At 38.7% G+C, this 15,670-nt stretch overlaps 1 protein-coding gene across 8 annotated transcripts in view; it reads right to left on the minus strand.

Moving 5' to 3' along the window:
- The window catches only part of eif4g3a (eukaryotic translation initiation factor 4 gamma, 3a), a 115,756-nt gene that overhangs the window by 1,757 nt on the left and 98,329 nt on the right, over nt 1–15,670 (minus strand). For all 8 annotated transcript variants that reach the window (XM_041782680.1, XM_041782679.1, XM_041782676.1 and 5 more), the window contains 12 exons: nt 15,527–15,639; nt 11,756–11,846; nt 8,352–8,469; nt 8,033–8,259; nt 7,180–7,292; nt 6,870–7,042; nt 6,646–6,771; nt 6,033–6,114; nt 4,516–4,614; nt 4,241–4,387; nt 2,772–2,853; nt 2,488–2,634 (listed from right to left, as the gene is read on the minus strand). In XM_041782680.1, the coding sequence (XP_041638614.1) occupies nt 2,488–2,634; nt 2,772–2,853; nt 4,241–4,387; nt 4,516–4,614; nt 6,033–6,114; nt 6,646–6,771; nt 6,870–7,042; nt 7,180–7,292; nt 8,033–8,259; nt 8,352–8,469; nt 11,756–11,846; nt 15,527–15,639 (1,518 nt within the window). The remainder of the gene's footprint in view (nt 1–2,487; nt 2,635–2,771; nt 2,854–4,240; nt 4,388–4,515; nt 4,615–6,032; nt 6,115–6,645; nt 6,772–6,869; nt 7,043–7,179; nt 7,293–8,032; nt 8,260–8,351; nt 8,470–11,755; nt 11,847–15,526; nt 15,640–15,670) is intronic.

Below are 15,670 nucleotides of genomic sequence, written 5' to 3' on the forward strand. Positions count from 1 at the left end.
CCCAAAAGTAGATATCCTAAAATCTAGAATCATCCATTTACAAGCACTGCCAATAAAAATTAAATCAATTAATGGTCTACAATTACATATTAAAAAAAAGTATCATTCCCAACTTCAGGACACTTATAATCCTGAATTCTGATTTTACAGCACTGATATGTCAGTGAACACTATACCGGTTCATCTGATCAGCCGTACAGCCCACAATAATTGAGTTGTATCCATTTCAATAATTTAACTCTAAGTCTAGGAAAATTCAGGTCAGATCTGGTAGTTTAAAAAAAATCTCCTGTGTGATTTAATATAAAAAACGGAGGCAGAGAGACTAGCCTAAAACCTCTTTAGATGAATAAAATAAATAACTAAAAAAGACCTTAGAGTCTTGCGTTTTAGACTGTTTAATACTTTTTAAAAGCCTTAATTTTGGTTGAATTGATTTATCAAATTTTACTACTTTTTATAACATTGCAGACATTCTGAAATAGAATGATTAATATCAGTGCCAGAATATAAAGTATGTTTGTGTATTTACTTATTGTCTAAATCACTCTTTTCCCAACACACTGAATTTTATTTACTTATTTTTTTTTTTTTTTAAATATTTTTATTATTTTTCAGTCATATTACTTTATCTACTAAATCAGATTAATTTCATTATACGTTGATTATATGTGGAATTATTTAATATTAAAATTTATATTATATGTAAATATTTAATGCATTTTTTTACACTGCTTTGGCAGTAACTGATCTATCCATCCCAATAAGGCAAACTGAAAATTGAAAGTGATATTATCTTCATGTAGAGCATTTGTGTGGCCCACGCAGTGGTCATACTGTCCATTTTGTTAGTTTTGTAAATTGTATTCAGTTTAGGACTTCGATAGGGCTAACACTGCTAGCATTGAGAAACAAGTGCAGGAATCAGCTAAATCAGCCAGCTATGCTAAAATAAGCAGGGAACTTTCCTTTGACAAACTGATCTCTACATACTACAGTTAAGATCAAATAAGTTCAGTTTGCAGATCCTTGAAAAGTCTTGAATTGGACTTGTGAAATTTTGAATAGAAGGTCTCAGTTTTTACTAACTAGAGGTCTTAAATTTTGAATGGAACTTTGCTTAAGACATGTCTTTATCAAGTCACTGCTTTCTGGCCATATGTGCACGTAATCATTCTTTTGCATATTTGTTTATTTTAATATTAATTGATCAAATTAATCAATTAATTAAAAGTGTACAACTCTACCATAAGGTTTGGCTTTCCCTCTAGTTTTGTTTTCAACTTCTACAGTGTCACCTACTCACTGGTGTGATGTCACAACTACCAGCCAATCAGCACTGAGGCCTGGGTGGCACTGACACAGGGAGTGTATAGCATCACCCCATGCTTCCTGCTGCTACTGTGTTGCTTCTCATGTTGACTGAGCTGGTGCCAAATTGTTTGTTTTCCTTAATGTGACAAAAGTAAATCTTCATTTTAAAAAATGAAGTACATTTTGTTGTTCATTAAAATGCATGTCAGCTCCAAATATTAGTTTTTGGTCTCAAGCACTATAAATAACTGTCATCAATATCGACCCAGAAAAACGACTTTCAACACTTATTTAAAAACCATCAGTTCCTAATCTGGGGTCCGGGCCCCCTTGGCGGGGTGCCAAAGATCTAACAGGGGCTTCCTTTGCTCTGAGGTTGTTAAATTAGATTTGCACGTTACCTAAAATCAAGGAAAAAAACTCTTATTGGATAATTTATACATTTTTTTATAGATAAGTATGTGAAGGATTCCTCTGCAGAGATTTCATTAAACAATCAACATTGATAATTTTTTTACAGAAATGTGCCACTTTTGTTCATGTGGGACTTTGGGAAGCTCTGTGGAAAAGTAAAAACAATTGAGCTAAAAAGCAAAGCAGTAGTGATCTGAGGAGGAGACTGCTTGTCTCCTGGCTGCATGGGCCTCAGATTAAGTACAAAGAAATCTGCAAGCTATGAACACCTGTGTTGCTGGGAAACAGAGAAGCTCTGACTAGCTCCAGCTTGTGGATTTCGATGGTTCTTAGACTGAAGTGACTATGAACCAGTGAGTCATGGTGGTGGCTGGACTAATGGTCATTACTACTCATGTTCAGCATTTTATACTGGTAAACTGGTTGTACCTGTATAAAGGATGCAACCAACATTTTAGATGTCAGTAAAATAAAAAACAGGCATTAAAAGTGCGTCACATACACCAGATATTACAACGGTGGAGAGTAGGGGCACAGTAATATCTGACCACAACATGGTGTTAAATGAATGATAATCTTAGACTGGCTTTAAAGTGGGCCTTGTGGTGAGATCATATTCTCTATAAATATTACCACAGCTTTGCAATTACTCTTCATTAGAATTTAACTACCTCTGACAAGAAATGAAGAAAAGACAAATTTAAACAAATGAAAGTTCCATTAAGTGTTAAGAAGGGTAAACCGTGATGCAGCTCTTACTTGGAGGCTGATCGAGGGCGACGATCAGCGCCTGAAGTGCATAAAGTGCTTGCAGCTGTCGCTCAGTGTCTGAGTTAAGGTACTTGAGTAAAACGGGCAATCTCCTCTGGATGATGGCCGTGTCCACTCGACAGTTGGTGTTATCGTCTGTTTGGAGAAGCAGGAGGAGAATGAGTGCGCGCCAAGATGCTCCACTCAGAGTTTGGCAGAAAGCAAATATTGTAATCAGAGATGCGATTTCAGCAGAACAGAGGAATCGCTCCTCCAGGTGGTGGAGTGTTTACCTTTTACTGCTGCCTTACACACAGCTGTCATCAAAGCCCTCAGAAAGGGAGACGAGCTCATCTGAGATTCATCCAGGTTTGCCTAGGAAAAGAAACAAAACCACAAATCTTAACATGGTAACTACAAAAGAACAATGCATTTCAGTGGAAAAAAATTGAAATGATCAATAACATTAAATTGGACTGATGGTATTAAAGAAGCAGTATGTTCTGTTGCATCATTTTAATGCTGGCACTTAAACCATAGAGCAGATGATTTAGAGAGGAGATTTATCATAAGGCACAACATGTGACCTGGTGAACAAAATCCAGTCTGTTTACATGATCATGAGAGAATAAGGTGGATTTTTGTTTTACCCAAAAGAATTGAAAAAAAAAAAAAAAAAAAAAGTCAGCTGTATCTGCCATAGGCTTAAGTTATTTTGAACATCAGTATCAGCATCAGCATCAGCCTCAATTTTACAATCAGTGCATCTCTCTTATGTGTGTATGCAACATTTCACTTAAGTTGCAATAGTAAAGCTGATGTTTGTATGGCAGTAATGTTCCTTGGTGGGTAATTTCAGAGACAATTAAAATCAAATTATAGATGCACTGGTCTAAAGTCATGAAAACACCCAGGAAACAGTCCAAGTCGCTCACTTTTTAAGACGGGATCACAGCTGAAGTTTGTTTACAGAATGTGACAAATGTTAGCAGTGCTAGCACCACCAGCCTTCTATCCTCTTTGCAGGTTATCATCCACATTCCTGAGCTGAATATCATCACCAATCATTGGTTATTTGAGCATAACCCAACACAGCCTATTTACAACTTTATGCCCAATTTTCTATATCGAAATGATGCAAAACTGCACCGTTCCGCGAAGATGCTATTGGAGGCATCAGTTTGCTGTTGTTTACACTGGATTAAGACTATTATTGTGGCAGCATGGCTGTAGGCAGTAAACAGAAATACAGTAGCGGACAGCTGCATCACAGTTTAGGACCCTGTAACTAGGATTGTGGGCCTGAGCTGATAAAGATCTCATTACTTAAACCAACAAGTAATTCTAGTGCCGACTAGCGAGGGATCCGAATTTAATTAATCTTAATCCTCAGTTTACGTACAGAAAATATAAGACATTGTAAAAGGTACATTTTGTTACTTATTGTAACTGATTAGGTCTTCTTAAAATAGATGCCAAAAATTCAAAGTAAAACTCACATCAAGGTATTTATACAGCTATTCAAATCTTGTTATGATATCCAGCCCAGATCTATAAACACTGACAGACATCTGTCAAAGTTGTTGTTTCAGTTTGGCCTACATGTAGCTATGATCTGTTCCTGTTTGTAACAAACTGCTATAATTTTGATTACATCTCTAAAAAATGGACTGCACCCTCTAGGTTTCTAGCAATAGCTAGTAGAGTTTCAGTGCCTTTTATTCCTGACAGACTTGTCTATTCATGCTCTCTCTTCTCATACCTCTACCCAGTCAAAGATCTGCTCGTCACTGGCCATGTCCTCCAGGAGTAGTCTCTCTAGCTGCTGACTCAGCTCCTCAGGAGACAAAATCCTTTTACACTGAGACGCCTCAGAGTTGGAGTCGTCTGCCACAACGAACTGGAGCTTCTGTTTGAATCAAAAAGAGAACAGAGACCATTGATAAAGGAAAACATGTTAGAACGGAGATAAAACAAAGAAGGAAGACTAATGGAAAAGGAGTATTGATTTTTCCCTGATGTTAGTTTGGTACCCACATGTTGTGAGATGAAAGCCTGGACGTCCTCTCCCTCTGGCAGGAAGTCGGTCCAGTTGAGGCCAGATTCCCTCCACAAGGAACCTACAGTCCTATGGCTCTGTGAGGACGAGACAACTTTTTGTCACACATCTCATCTCTGAATTATCTCATATTAAAGTCTGGTTCCTGGATTTTAATGAAGTGAAAAAGCTACATAAACAAAGGCAAAATAACCATCAACTATTTATGATTACTCTTCATAGTAAAAGAATAAAAATACCAACTCTTTGTAGGGAGTGCACATTTTAAAGCTTCATCTAATACCTGGATGGACACTAAAGCAAACAGAATTACTGATGATCTATTAGCCCATTGTTGAAGAGAAGTTGACCTTCACTTTATGATCTCTATGGCTCTGTACACAGAGGTCATGGCTTTTAACATGCAAGGTGTCCTGGTTCCCTTCTGTCGTATATTTGTAGTCCTAGATGTATTGAGGAATGATGTATCAGAAAGTTTTGGTATATACAGATAAAATGTTCATACAGGCAAACTTAACTGTTAAAATGTTAAACCAGCACCCATTGTCAGTATTCCTGTGATGGATTTGTCTACTAATAAATACCTGTATCCAAGTATAGCTAACAATTCATCATAGATCAAACATTCATATTGAGCCACAAATCTGCTTGATGCTCTGTATAAAGCCAGTAATTGGATTCTCTCCCAACCTGAAACACATCACAAAGTTCATTCAAAAACACGTGTAATTTAATAAGTTGTGTTTTCTCCTCTTGAGGACATATCTGGTAAAGCTAGACTTTTTACTTCTTGCATCATGATGTTATTTCAGTAAACTTTATTCCCCTTCATTTGGAGCAAAAGCACTGCAGGATGCAGTTTTGCTCCAACTGAAGGGGAGCGACCTCACACACTGGAAGCGTGTCTAGAGCACTGTGCAATGCAGCACAGCTCTAATCAGGTTGAGGCAAGACCACAGAGATAACAGGAAAACTAAGTTCACGCAGGAGCAGTATGTTAGATTATTTTGCCTTTTTTGGGTGATTTGCAATTCATTCTGACTTGATTCCATGATTTAATTGCTGCTGCCATTGCAGAGTTCTTTATTAAGTTAAAAGGTTTGCTAAAACGGATCCGTGGTTTCATGTAAAATTCTGAATTCACTTCAGAAGTTAACTTTTCCTCATCATTGGTGCTGCTGTAGCTCTGTGACCTCATAAGACCCTTTGCTTGTGCTGCAGGATGAGACGTAATGTTGATATAGTTTGTGCATTGTGTTGAATTTTAAGTTGACCAGATAATACATGTTTTTCCAGCTGTCTGGAGTGATCTGTTCAATGTCGACTGACGCGGTTTTGCAGTGGCCAGCGCTGAAAAGACTTGCTATGCATCACCAACAGAGCAGAATGGTTCCCAGAGGTATCTACTGTCTATCAGACGACAATAAACGTCGGTACCCAAAGGGTTCTGAGGTTGCTCACTTTATAATAGAAAAAAGATGAATGCAGTGCTTACCATTTGTTTGCATAGTATGTGCAGTATTTCAGAAATTAAGATCCCAGCTCTTCCCACAGGAAGCAAAGGTTTGCTTAATTCACTGTAAAGAAACAGAAATAAAACACAAGTCTGTTAAAAAAAAGAAAAAAGAAAAAAAGGATAAATAATTTTAGTAATGTTTTGTACTTGAGATCATTTATCTGAGTAGGTTTTTTGCTCTCTTGCAAATGTTTCTGTAATTCATCTTAGAAATTATGGCCCACATAAAAATACAGCTTATTCTCAATCAGGAATATTCTGATAAATGCGACTCCAATGGTTGTAAACAGAGCAAAGTAAAAACTCTATTCTGCCACTGAATTTAAGTTAATAAAATTAAATTTCACAAAAGCCATTTTTCCAGAGTGAGACGTATGGCATCAATGTATTCACTGCCAACACAAAGTTTATTGAATCACAATGTTTAACCAGGGGTTTTGTGATCTAATAATACTTTTTTAGCCCTAAGTGGCCGTTATAACTCATTATGGCTGCTGTATTTGAACCACCCTGTTCCTATTTGATATTAGTTCATTTTTCCCCAGCAAAGAGTTTAAAATGTTTACATTACTCAGCACAAGTCTCTAAGTACCTAAAGAGCTCTCTCATAGAGAAGCCCCCTTCCCTCAGCACAGGGCTGAGCAGCTCGGCCAGGTACAGCCAGATGTGGGGAATGTCGATGGCCATGTCATCCGCCTGCTCCAGCGTCTCTGCAAACCTGAGAAAACAATAAAACCCAATGGTTATACAACTAGCCTCACTTTTGTTCCTGTGGTTCTTAAAGGAAATTACAGATAAAGGTACAGGAGAACTGACCCTTTGCAGAACTGGTGTTTGGGCAGGAATCCCTGCTGCAGTAGCTTGAAGAGCAGCTGGCCCATGTGGTCCCGTGTAGTCTGACTGCGTTCCAGAGTCGACTCCACCCCGACGCGCACAAAGATGTGAAGCTGAGAGCCCAACTGAAGCTCGTCCACACACTGAACCGCCTCCTGCAATACACAAAGAGACAAGACCAAGACTGAGAGGAGGAGAGGAGCGACTGAAGCACCTGATACATTTAAATGTTGATAAATTCACTGCTTAACCAAATTAACTGTATGCAGAAAAAACAAACATATCACAGTACCTTGTAGTCGTTAATGTACAGGAACTCGTCAATGATGGATTTGGACTTCCTCTCCAGCTCTTCCTCAGACAGAGCCGGTCTGTCCGGGATCTGCACCACTGGCTCGGGTTTTACTGTCGGAATAAAACAAGTGATAACCCTGTATGGTGCTCATGAGGTGTGATTGTTTCTGATTTGTGTATTTGGAGGTTTTTACTGCAGCAGTGTTTTTAAATTGTAAAATACAGCTTAATATGATCAATTATGACATGTTTGATGTACACTTTATCAATATAAGGGGACATTCTGGAGGCAGATTGATCTAAAATTACAACTGCGCCAGGATTCTCAACCTGTGGGCCACGGCCAAATCATTTCCAAAAATAGTATGATTTCTGTGTGTGTGTGTGTGTGTGTGTGTGTGGGTGGGGGGGTGGGGGGGGGGGTTAATTATATAAAAATAAAAATATACAGAATAGTGTTTTAAATGTTAAAACTCAATTACGTTTAAAAGGATATTAAAAATGTTCAAATATTCTTTTCATTATTTTGTTTTGTTTTTCCTTCAAGTATTAGACATGTGACAAGCAAATGAGAGATAGGAACTTTTGTTGTTATCTAGAGGTTATTATGTCGACAGCTCCTTGAAAACTGTAATACTGAAGGTGTTGCAACATGTTACAGATGCTGTGTTAGCGACTGTGGAGCTTCCAACATGTTTCTCCTGTATTCAGTTCAGTCCTTTATGTTCAATCTTCAATTAAAAAAAGTGCTCTGAGAACGCATTATATGGCCTACGTATTTATGGGGTCAGGGGTTGTCCACGAAAATTTTTTATTTATTTATGTTTATTGTCTAGCTGCGTTTGTCTTACCAGACTCTCTGACTCTGCTGCGCTCAGTCTCAGATTTGTCCTCTGTGACGCTCAGCCTCCGGGGCTCGGCTCCTTCTCGTCCTCGGTCTCTTCGTGACTCTTCAGGGTTTTGACTGTCCAGCAGCTCCTTTGAACTGCTGCCCCTGATGAAAGATCCGGGCCGAGACGATGGAGGAACTGATATCAGCGGCTTCTCATTGCGTTCCCTTCCTGTGCTGCTACGAGTGCTTGAGACAAACAAGCAAACAACGAATAAGGAAAAGGAGAGGAGAGAAATAACAAAAATACAAGACAGAGCAGACATGGTGTTGTCCTGTACCTTCCCAGAGTTCTCCTGGAGTCAAAGTCCTGGTTCTGTGGAGGAGTGGTGGAGGGTTGAGGTGAAGGTGTTGATTGCAGCGCAGAGTAACGATTGAGGCCAGCTGTCCGTGATTGTTCTGAAAAATGAGAACATTCCACATTTGAACCAGTGCGTTATATGGGATTTTATTTAGTTTGTGTGTGAGCTTTTGTATGGGTTTCCTGGTGGATTGACCTGTGAAGTGTCCTGTACAGGGTTGGGTATTGTTTGGGCTTTTCATGATACTGCTGCTGCATTGATACTTTTGCCTAAAAAGTGCCTGGATCAACACTTAAAAGAGAGAAAGTACACTGAAAGTGGGCGGGAAAAAAATGGTACTCTACTTGGTATCATAAATGATGCAGGAAAATATCTTTAAAAGATGTCAGTAGAACATAGGATAAGAAAAAGAAACAGATGCAACTTCTTTACATTAGAGGCTCAGGCAAAACTTGTACTTGTGTTGCGTTAGGGACAACGTAAAGAAATTGAACAGCTCAGATGCTTTTTCCTTCTTAAACAGAGACCTCAGATGTTTGACAAGTTAAAGTCAGACCATCACACTAGCATATCAAGGTTGAGTGATTTAATCTCTTGCTTTTTAACTATGCACTGTTGACTAATAATTAGAGATGTTTACTGTTGTTACAAGTCAAGTCCTGATGTGTGATTAAATCAGAGACTGAGAGCAGCAGAAAAATGCTCAAGCTCTGAGCCACCTCTTGGTATTTCTAATGCTGTTAAGAACGGGTCTCCAACATACAGTTAATGCTGAAAGTATTCAGATACCCTTCACTTTCTCTCATTTTGTTGTGCTACAGCCTGATGCTACAATTGTTAAAATTAACTTTTTTTCTCATTCATCTACGCATTGAAGTATTCAACTCCTTGGCAGTGACACTTGAGATTTAGCTCAGGTTCCTCCCATTTCTCTGGATCATTGCAGAGATGTTTCTACTCCTTGACTGAAGTCCACCTGTGGTAAATTTAATTTATTAGACATGACTTGGAAAGGCACACATCTCTCTACAGAAGGCCTCACAGATGACAACGCATATCAGAGTAAAAACCAAGCCATGAGGTCAAAGGAACTGCCTGCTGAGCCCAGAGACATGATTGTTGATAGGTATAGATTTTGGTCACCAGATCTGGTCAATAGCTGGTCACCTAGCTAAACTAAGCAATCGGCAAAAGGCCTTAGTAAGATAGGTACCCAATAACCTGACAGTCCCTCTGTCTGAGCTCCAGATTCTCTGTGGAGGTGACACAAAGTTCCAGAAGGACAACCATCACAGCCCTCTAATGAGCTGGGCTTATGGCAAAGTGGCTAGACGGAAACTTCTCGTCAGTGCAAAACACACAAAAGCCCACTTGGTGGACTCTAATTAAGGAGTAGAAACATCTCAGTGACAGTATAGAAAAATGTCAGGAACCTGAGATAAATCTCAAGTAATGTCAATGTGATATTTCAGTTTTTTTTATATGAAATACAGTGCTTAACAAATTTATTAGACCACCTGTCATAAAAATGAGAAAAATATTTTAGAAATCTTTCAAAAACTTGTTTAAAACTAAAAATTTTATTGTTATTTATTTGGCAAATAACCTGAAACAACTAAATAGTCCTTTTTCACACATAACAACCAAAAACTTCATATTTTGTATGGCCTCTTTTGGCCTGGATAACAGCTTGCGTTCTTGCTGGCATTGTTTTTATATACTTTTCCACAGTCTCTTTTGTTATTGAGTTCCAAATAGTTTCTAGCTGTTCCCACAGACTTGCTTTAGATGAAACTTCTGTGCCATCAATCTTTGAATCTGCTAAATCCCAAATTTGCTCAATAGGATTCAAATCCGGACTTTGACTTCGCCAGTCCATCGGTTACACTACTCCAGATTCCCTTTTCTCGGTCAAATAGTCTCTGCACAGCTTTGAAGTATGCTTGGGGTCATTGTCTTGTTGGTATATGAACCCATGACCACTCAGATTCAGTCCAGAAGGGATTCCATGATGCACTAAGATGTTGTGATAGAAGTTCTTATTCATGATACCGTGGATTTTCACTCATTTGCCCACACTGTATCCACAAATGGAACCCCATACCATAATGGAATCTCTACCGTGTTTCACTGTGGGTGCAATGCATCTGGCATGAAAACGTTCTCCAGCTTTTCTGAGGACATAAACCAAGGTGACCAAGGAGTTCAAACTTGGACTCGTCCGTTCAGAGTACCTTCTTCCAGTCATCAACAGTCCAGTGTTCGTGCTCCCTGGCAAATCTGAGGTGTTTCTGGATGTTTGCAGGCCTCAATTATGGCTTCCTAGCGGCTATTCTTCCCTTTAAGCCTTGTTCCGTCAGTCGTCTGCTTATGGTCATTCTGGAGACTTTCTCAGACTCTGATCTAGAAGCATCCATCTCTGCCTGAAGATCAGCAGTGGTCTTCCCTCTGTCTCTAGTACTTCAAATCTTGAGGTGTCTGACATTTGCTTCAGTTAACTTTGGTTTCCTGCCTCTTCCTTGGCGCATTTTGTAAGTGCCAGTCTCAGTAATTGACTCTGAAGCATACTTGACCACACTGTGAGAACACTTTATGTCTTTCCCTATTTGTCTCAGAGACCATCCAGCATCATAAAGTGCTTTAATGCGGACTCTTTCATTTTCAGTGAGCTCTCCATGTTTTACCATTTTGAACAGAAATAAGGAATTTCAAACTAAATTCACCTTTTTATACCCAAATTTGAGCCGGCTCACTGGGCTTCTCTGAGAAATCAGAAATGAATCAAGCATAACATGCAACCACTAAAACTAATTTTTCTCTTCAGGAATGCAAGTAAATAACTATAATTTGACATATCAATCAAGAAATAATAATGTGCTTCACTATTCTTTCAGTTTTTCTGTAAATAAGTAAATTAGAAAATTCATGGATAACAATTATAATTAATATTTTTGCATTAAAAATATCATTTTGTTTAAAAAGCTTCTACATATTGGTGTATTAACCATTGCAGAAACATAAAAAATGATTTTGGTAATTACCGATGCTGTTAATTTAGGGCAGCTGTGGCATAAACCTTACTTTGGGTGGTGGTCTAACAAATTTGTTAAGCACTGTATATTTGCAAAAAATTCTAAAATAATGTTTTTTCTTTATCATGATAGGGTACTGAGAGCAGAAGAGAGAAAATGAGTTCAAATAACTAAGTATCTGGCAGCAACAGTGAAAGGGGTCTGAATAGTTTCTGAATGCACTGTAAATTGCATGCACTCCTGCCCATGAAAAAGCATTTTTCCTCACAATCTCTTCTACTCTGTGTAGTACCTCCATACAGTGTTCAACCTTCTTTTGATCTTGGATAAGCCGATCTGTGTTTGTCTTACCGGAGTCGCTGGCTTTGGCTCCTCCACTGCTGCCCTTCACCCACGTGACCTGAGCCCGGGGGCCCAACTGGATCTTCTCATCCATTTGAGGCTGCAGAGAGAAGAACGATTGTAATGAACTGACAAATCCAGGTTAGAATAATGACCCACATTTAACTTTAAGGTTCATTGTTGGCATTTTATCGTACTCAGCTGCAAGAAACAAAAACTGCAGGGCTCTCTGATAGTCAAAGCATTAAACTTGCTTGGCTGCCATGTTTCTTCTGCACACTGTCTAGATTACTGTCTGCACCAATTTATTTGTATTCTGAGGCATAAGGAACACACTCAACACAATAGTTGCCTGTTTTGATGCATGATATAAATTTAAAGACATGTACCACAAAAAGACAAAGTCCATAGAGTGTCATGGCAAAAATCCTCCAGCAGAGGGAGCCCTAGAAAATAATTCAAACATTTTACTTGTGTTTCATGAATCAGTACCTACTCCAGCCGACAGGAGGTCTGAGGACAGATGAGGGCAGTGTTTGTGTTTATGTGTATACTCTGGGTTACAGGAGTTCTCTTGCTGCTGTGTAAACATTCATCTGCTGTGTTAAACTTTATATTGAAAGAGCAGCAGCCAGCGGTGGAGAAGTCTGAGCCTGACATGGAAAAACTTCTGAAACTTGTCACAACATGAAGAACAACCTACGGCTGACTGACTAAATAAGCTTGTAGACATGATGATATTCAGGTGAGACTCAGAGCACCAAGCAGCCTGCAGCGTTATCACAGTCCGACTTTCTAATAAGAATCTGTGCAAGATTATTGCTAGCTAACTAGTTTTTACACGAGAGGGAATTTGCCTGGTCTGATAGCATGTAATGAAAATGTTACATAACACCAGAAAATAATCTGTTTAAAAGATCTGTTTTAAAAGTGAACATGCTGTAATATAAGGCCACCATGTGAGCAATCGGTGAGTACAGTATTCCTCATAAAAGCAAAAGTAGTGAGACGGCGGTTTTGTTGTGTACCATGACGTGAAGGAGCATTTCCTTGGTTAACTCTAAACAGAGTCAAAACAAACCAGAATATAACTACAGGCAGCACTGCATACTGGATTTTTCAAACCTGATCAAACAAAGTAATGATGTGAAAACAGCTTCCTAAAGCCATATCCATACAAATATAGTTTTCATTTATTTAACCATAAACTTCGTAGCAATCAACAGTTTGTTCTTAATCAGCCTCTACACTGCTGTTTTCTTTGAAACCTTGATAAGAATTTTGCAAACACCGCTGACCCTGTTGTCCATAGCAAAATATTTACACGGACAACATAAATTTCTGATCATGTCTTACATTTCTCTGTCCATAAAGAATGTGAAATGCAACACCCCACTTCTCTGAAGGCAAAATATTTAGAGAAAGCCTCCCTGACAGTGTGGCTTCTCCGTGTTAACAAATGGGACATTGGGAAAACAACAAAATTAAAATGCATAGCAAACCCAGATGATGTTTTTCAGTCTTTTTTCCTCAAAGTTTGTACTAATGAGTTATTTGGTCCTAAAAAGAAAAAAAAAAAAAGGTTTTAAACGCCATGACCATCACTACTGTAGCTCTTTCAGAGAATCCCAACAGCTCAGCTCTGGTTAAAAAGGCATCATGTCAGGGCCATCATGGTGGTATTGTAGCTGTGGAGTGTTGTCAGTTTTTATGGTCTCTTAATTGTTTGACTACCCGTTTATTTACATTGCCATAGTTTAGTTTCAATTTCACACTGATATCAGTTTCAAGATAGAGATCAATTAAAAATTTTCTTTCAAACCAAACAGCTGTTAAATCGGTACATGCACAAAACAATCCCAGATGATCTGATAAATGGACAGTCTTATATCCTGGGATGAAGGTAGTTCCAGACTGTTGTACTTTAGTAGAAGTACTGTTATTAAAGTAGAAGTAAAAGTACTAGTCTACAAATCTACTCAAGTAAAAGTAAAAAGTAGGCCATTAATATCAATAACTACATGATAATAAGGATCTGCAGTCAGACTTTCTACTGCAAGGCGCAAGTTAACTTGAAGTTAAATAAAACAGCTGTTTTGGGATGAAAAGTGGGATCATTCTGTCCCTACCTGCACTACGGACTGTCATGTGTTGTGAAACCAAATGACTGGCCATTTTCTCGTTGGTGGCAGAAAGCTTGGACCTCTTTGTTTCTTGCTTTTGGTGTTTGATTTTTTTTTTGTTACTAAAAACTTTACTTAACTTAGTTAAAAGTTAAAGTAGTGATTTTACAAAGTACAAGTACACAAAAAGCTACTAAATTACAGTAATTTGAGTAAATGTCATTGCTGCTTAATGTTGGTGTAAACCTCAATACTTCCTGTGGACGGATTGAGATCAGACAGCTAAGACCACACCAGGCTGGTCTGGCATTTATTTATTCACACAGGTTTGGTCGTGTAAATGCTCATGTCCTGAGCAGCATTAAGGACCATCCCCTCAACTAGGAGAACAATGCTGCCTCCCTCTGGTGTAAACAATGATGCACTCACTCTATTTAGAGCGGCATATACTTGTTTTCATGTGAGGCAGGGAAGTGAATAGTTAATTTAGGTTCTGTTTAGATTAGCATTAATGATGCTTTTTGGAATTCAGTACCAAGTGACTGCACTTTAGTTTGCGTGTCCATACTATGCTTTAACACTACGTCTTCAGTGACATGATACAGGAACTCCCTTTCCAGCCTGTCATGCGAACATCATTTCTGTGGTTTTGTTATTGTAGGTAGGTGTCTACTCATGCATGTGCAGTGAAGCTGCTGAGGGTACAAATGAAGGGGGCTGAATTGGCCACACACTAATAGGCTGGAAGTGCCTCTTTAATAGCTTTATTTTGTCCTAAATATGCTTTTAAAAGGATACGTTGACATACTATTTGTGGGGGGCTTCAAGAAAAGTTGACGTATGAGTCAACTTGTTTTGAATAGTTTATGTGGAGCTGTCGTTAACAAGTACGCATGTTCTAGGAGCAAGATCCCATTTTAGAAATGGTTCCCTTTTTCTTAGGTTTTTTTTCCCATTTTTGTTAACTGGAATCAAATTAAGAGCTGATTGTGAGCCAAAATACTTGATCTTATTACCGAGCTCAAAGAGATTATCTGGACCTCTAAAAAAATGAAATTTCCATCACTCCAGTGATGTGGATGGACATATGTAAAGCCATGCTTTCGTTTACTAACAGAATACTGCAGATCACATCAGGGATAGTATTGATGCATGCATGTATGCGTAGCATCTATGCAAGCAAAACATTTTGGATGAAGACATTCCAGATCATATTCATATGCAGTCTGAGCTATCCTACACCAAACTGTCTTTAGTAAACATAGAGATGCATCCACACCTTAAATCGAGTGTCACCTCGAGGTATCTAAATGCTCAAATCCGATAATTCCTGTTTAAGCAAGGTCTAAACTGGATGTCTGATTTCAAATACTCAATGAAAATGGATTACTTATGCATGGTGTAAATGCCTGTACTTTAGTGCTATTCATTTGCCATCAGATCATCCATGATGGATGTTAAAGCAGAGTGTAAACAGCCTTTTAATAACCTTACCCAAAGAAGACAATCTGCCTTATCTTTGGACCATCCCTGATGTATGTGAATGTTTAATGTAAGGAGAAAAAAAAAATCTTCAGGTGTGTAGTTTGGACAGAATTGATGCTGCAGCATCCGTGGTTGAAAGAAAAATGTGGCATCTAAAAAGGTGGCATCTAACCTTGGAGATCTTTGGGATCTTGGTGGGGTCGATGGTCCTGCTGTTCTTGGTCATGGGCACAGTGTTCCAGGTCTCTTCTCTCTGTGTGCGCTGATCCCTCTGATCCCTGGGATCTGTGAGGCCAAAGGAAGACACTCCCATGAA

Source organism: Cheilinus undulatus, linkage group 3 (genome assembly GCF_018320785.1).
Source record: "Cheilinus undulatus linkage group 3, ASM1832078v1, whole genome shotgun sequence".
Taxonomy (NCBI): domain Eukaryota; kingdom Metazoa; phylum Chordata; class Actinopteri; order Labriformes; family Labridae; genus Cheilinus; species Cheilinus undulatus.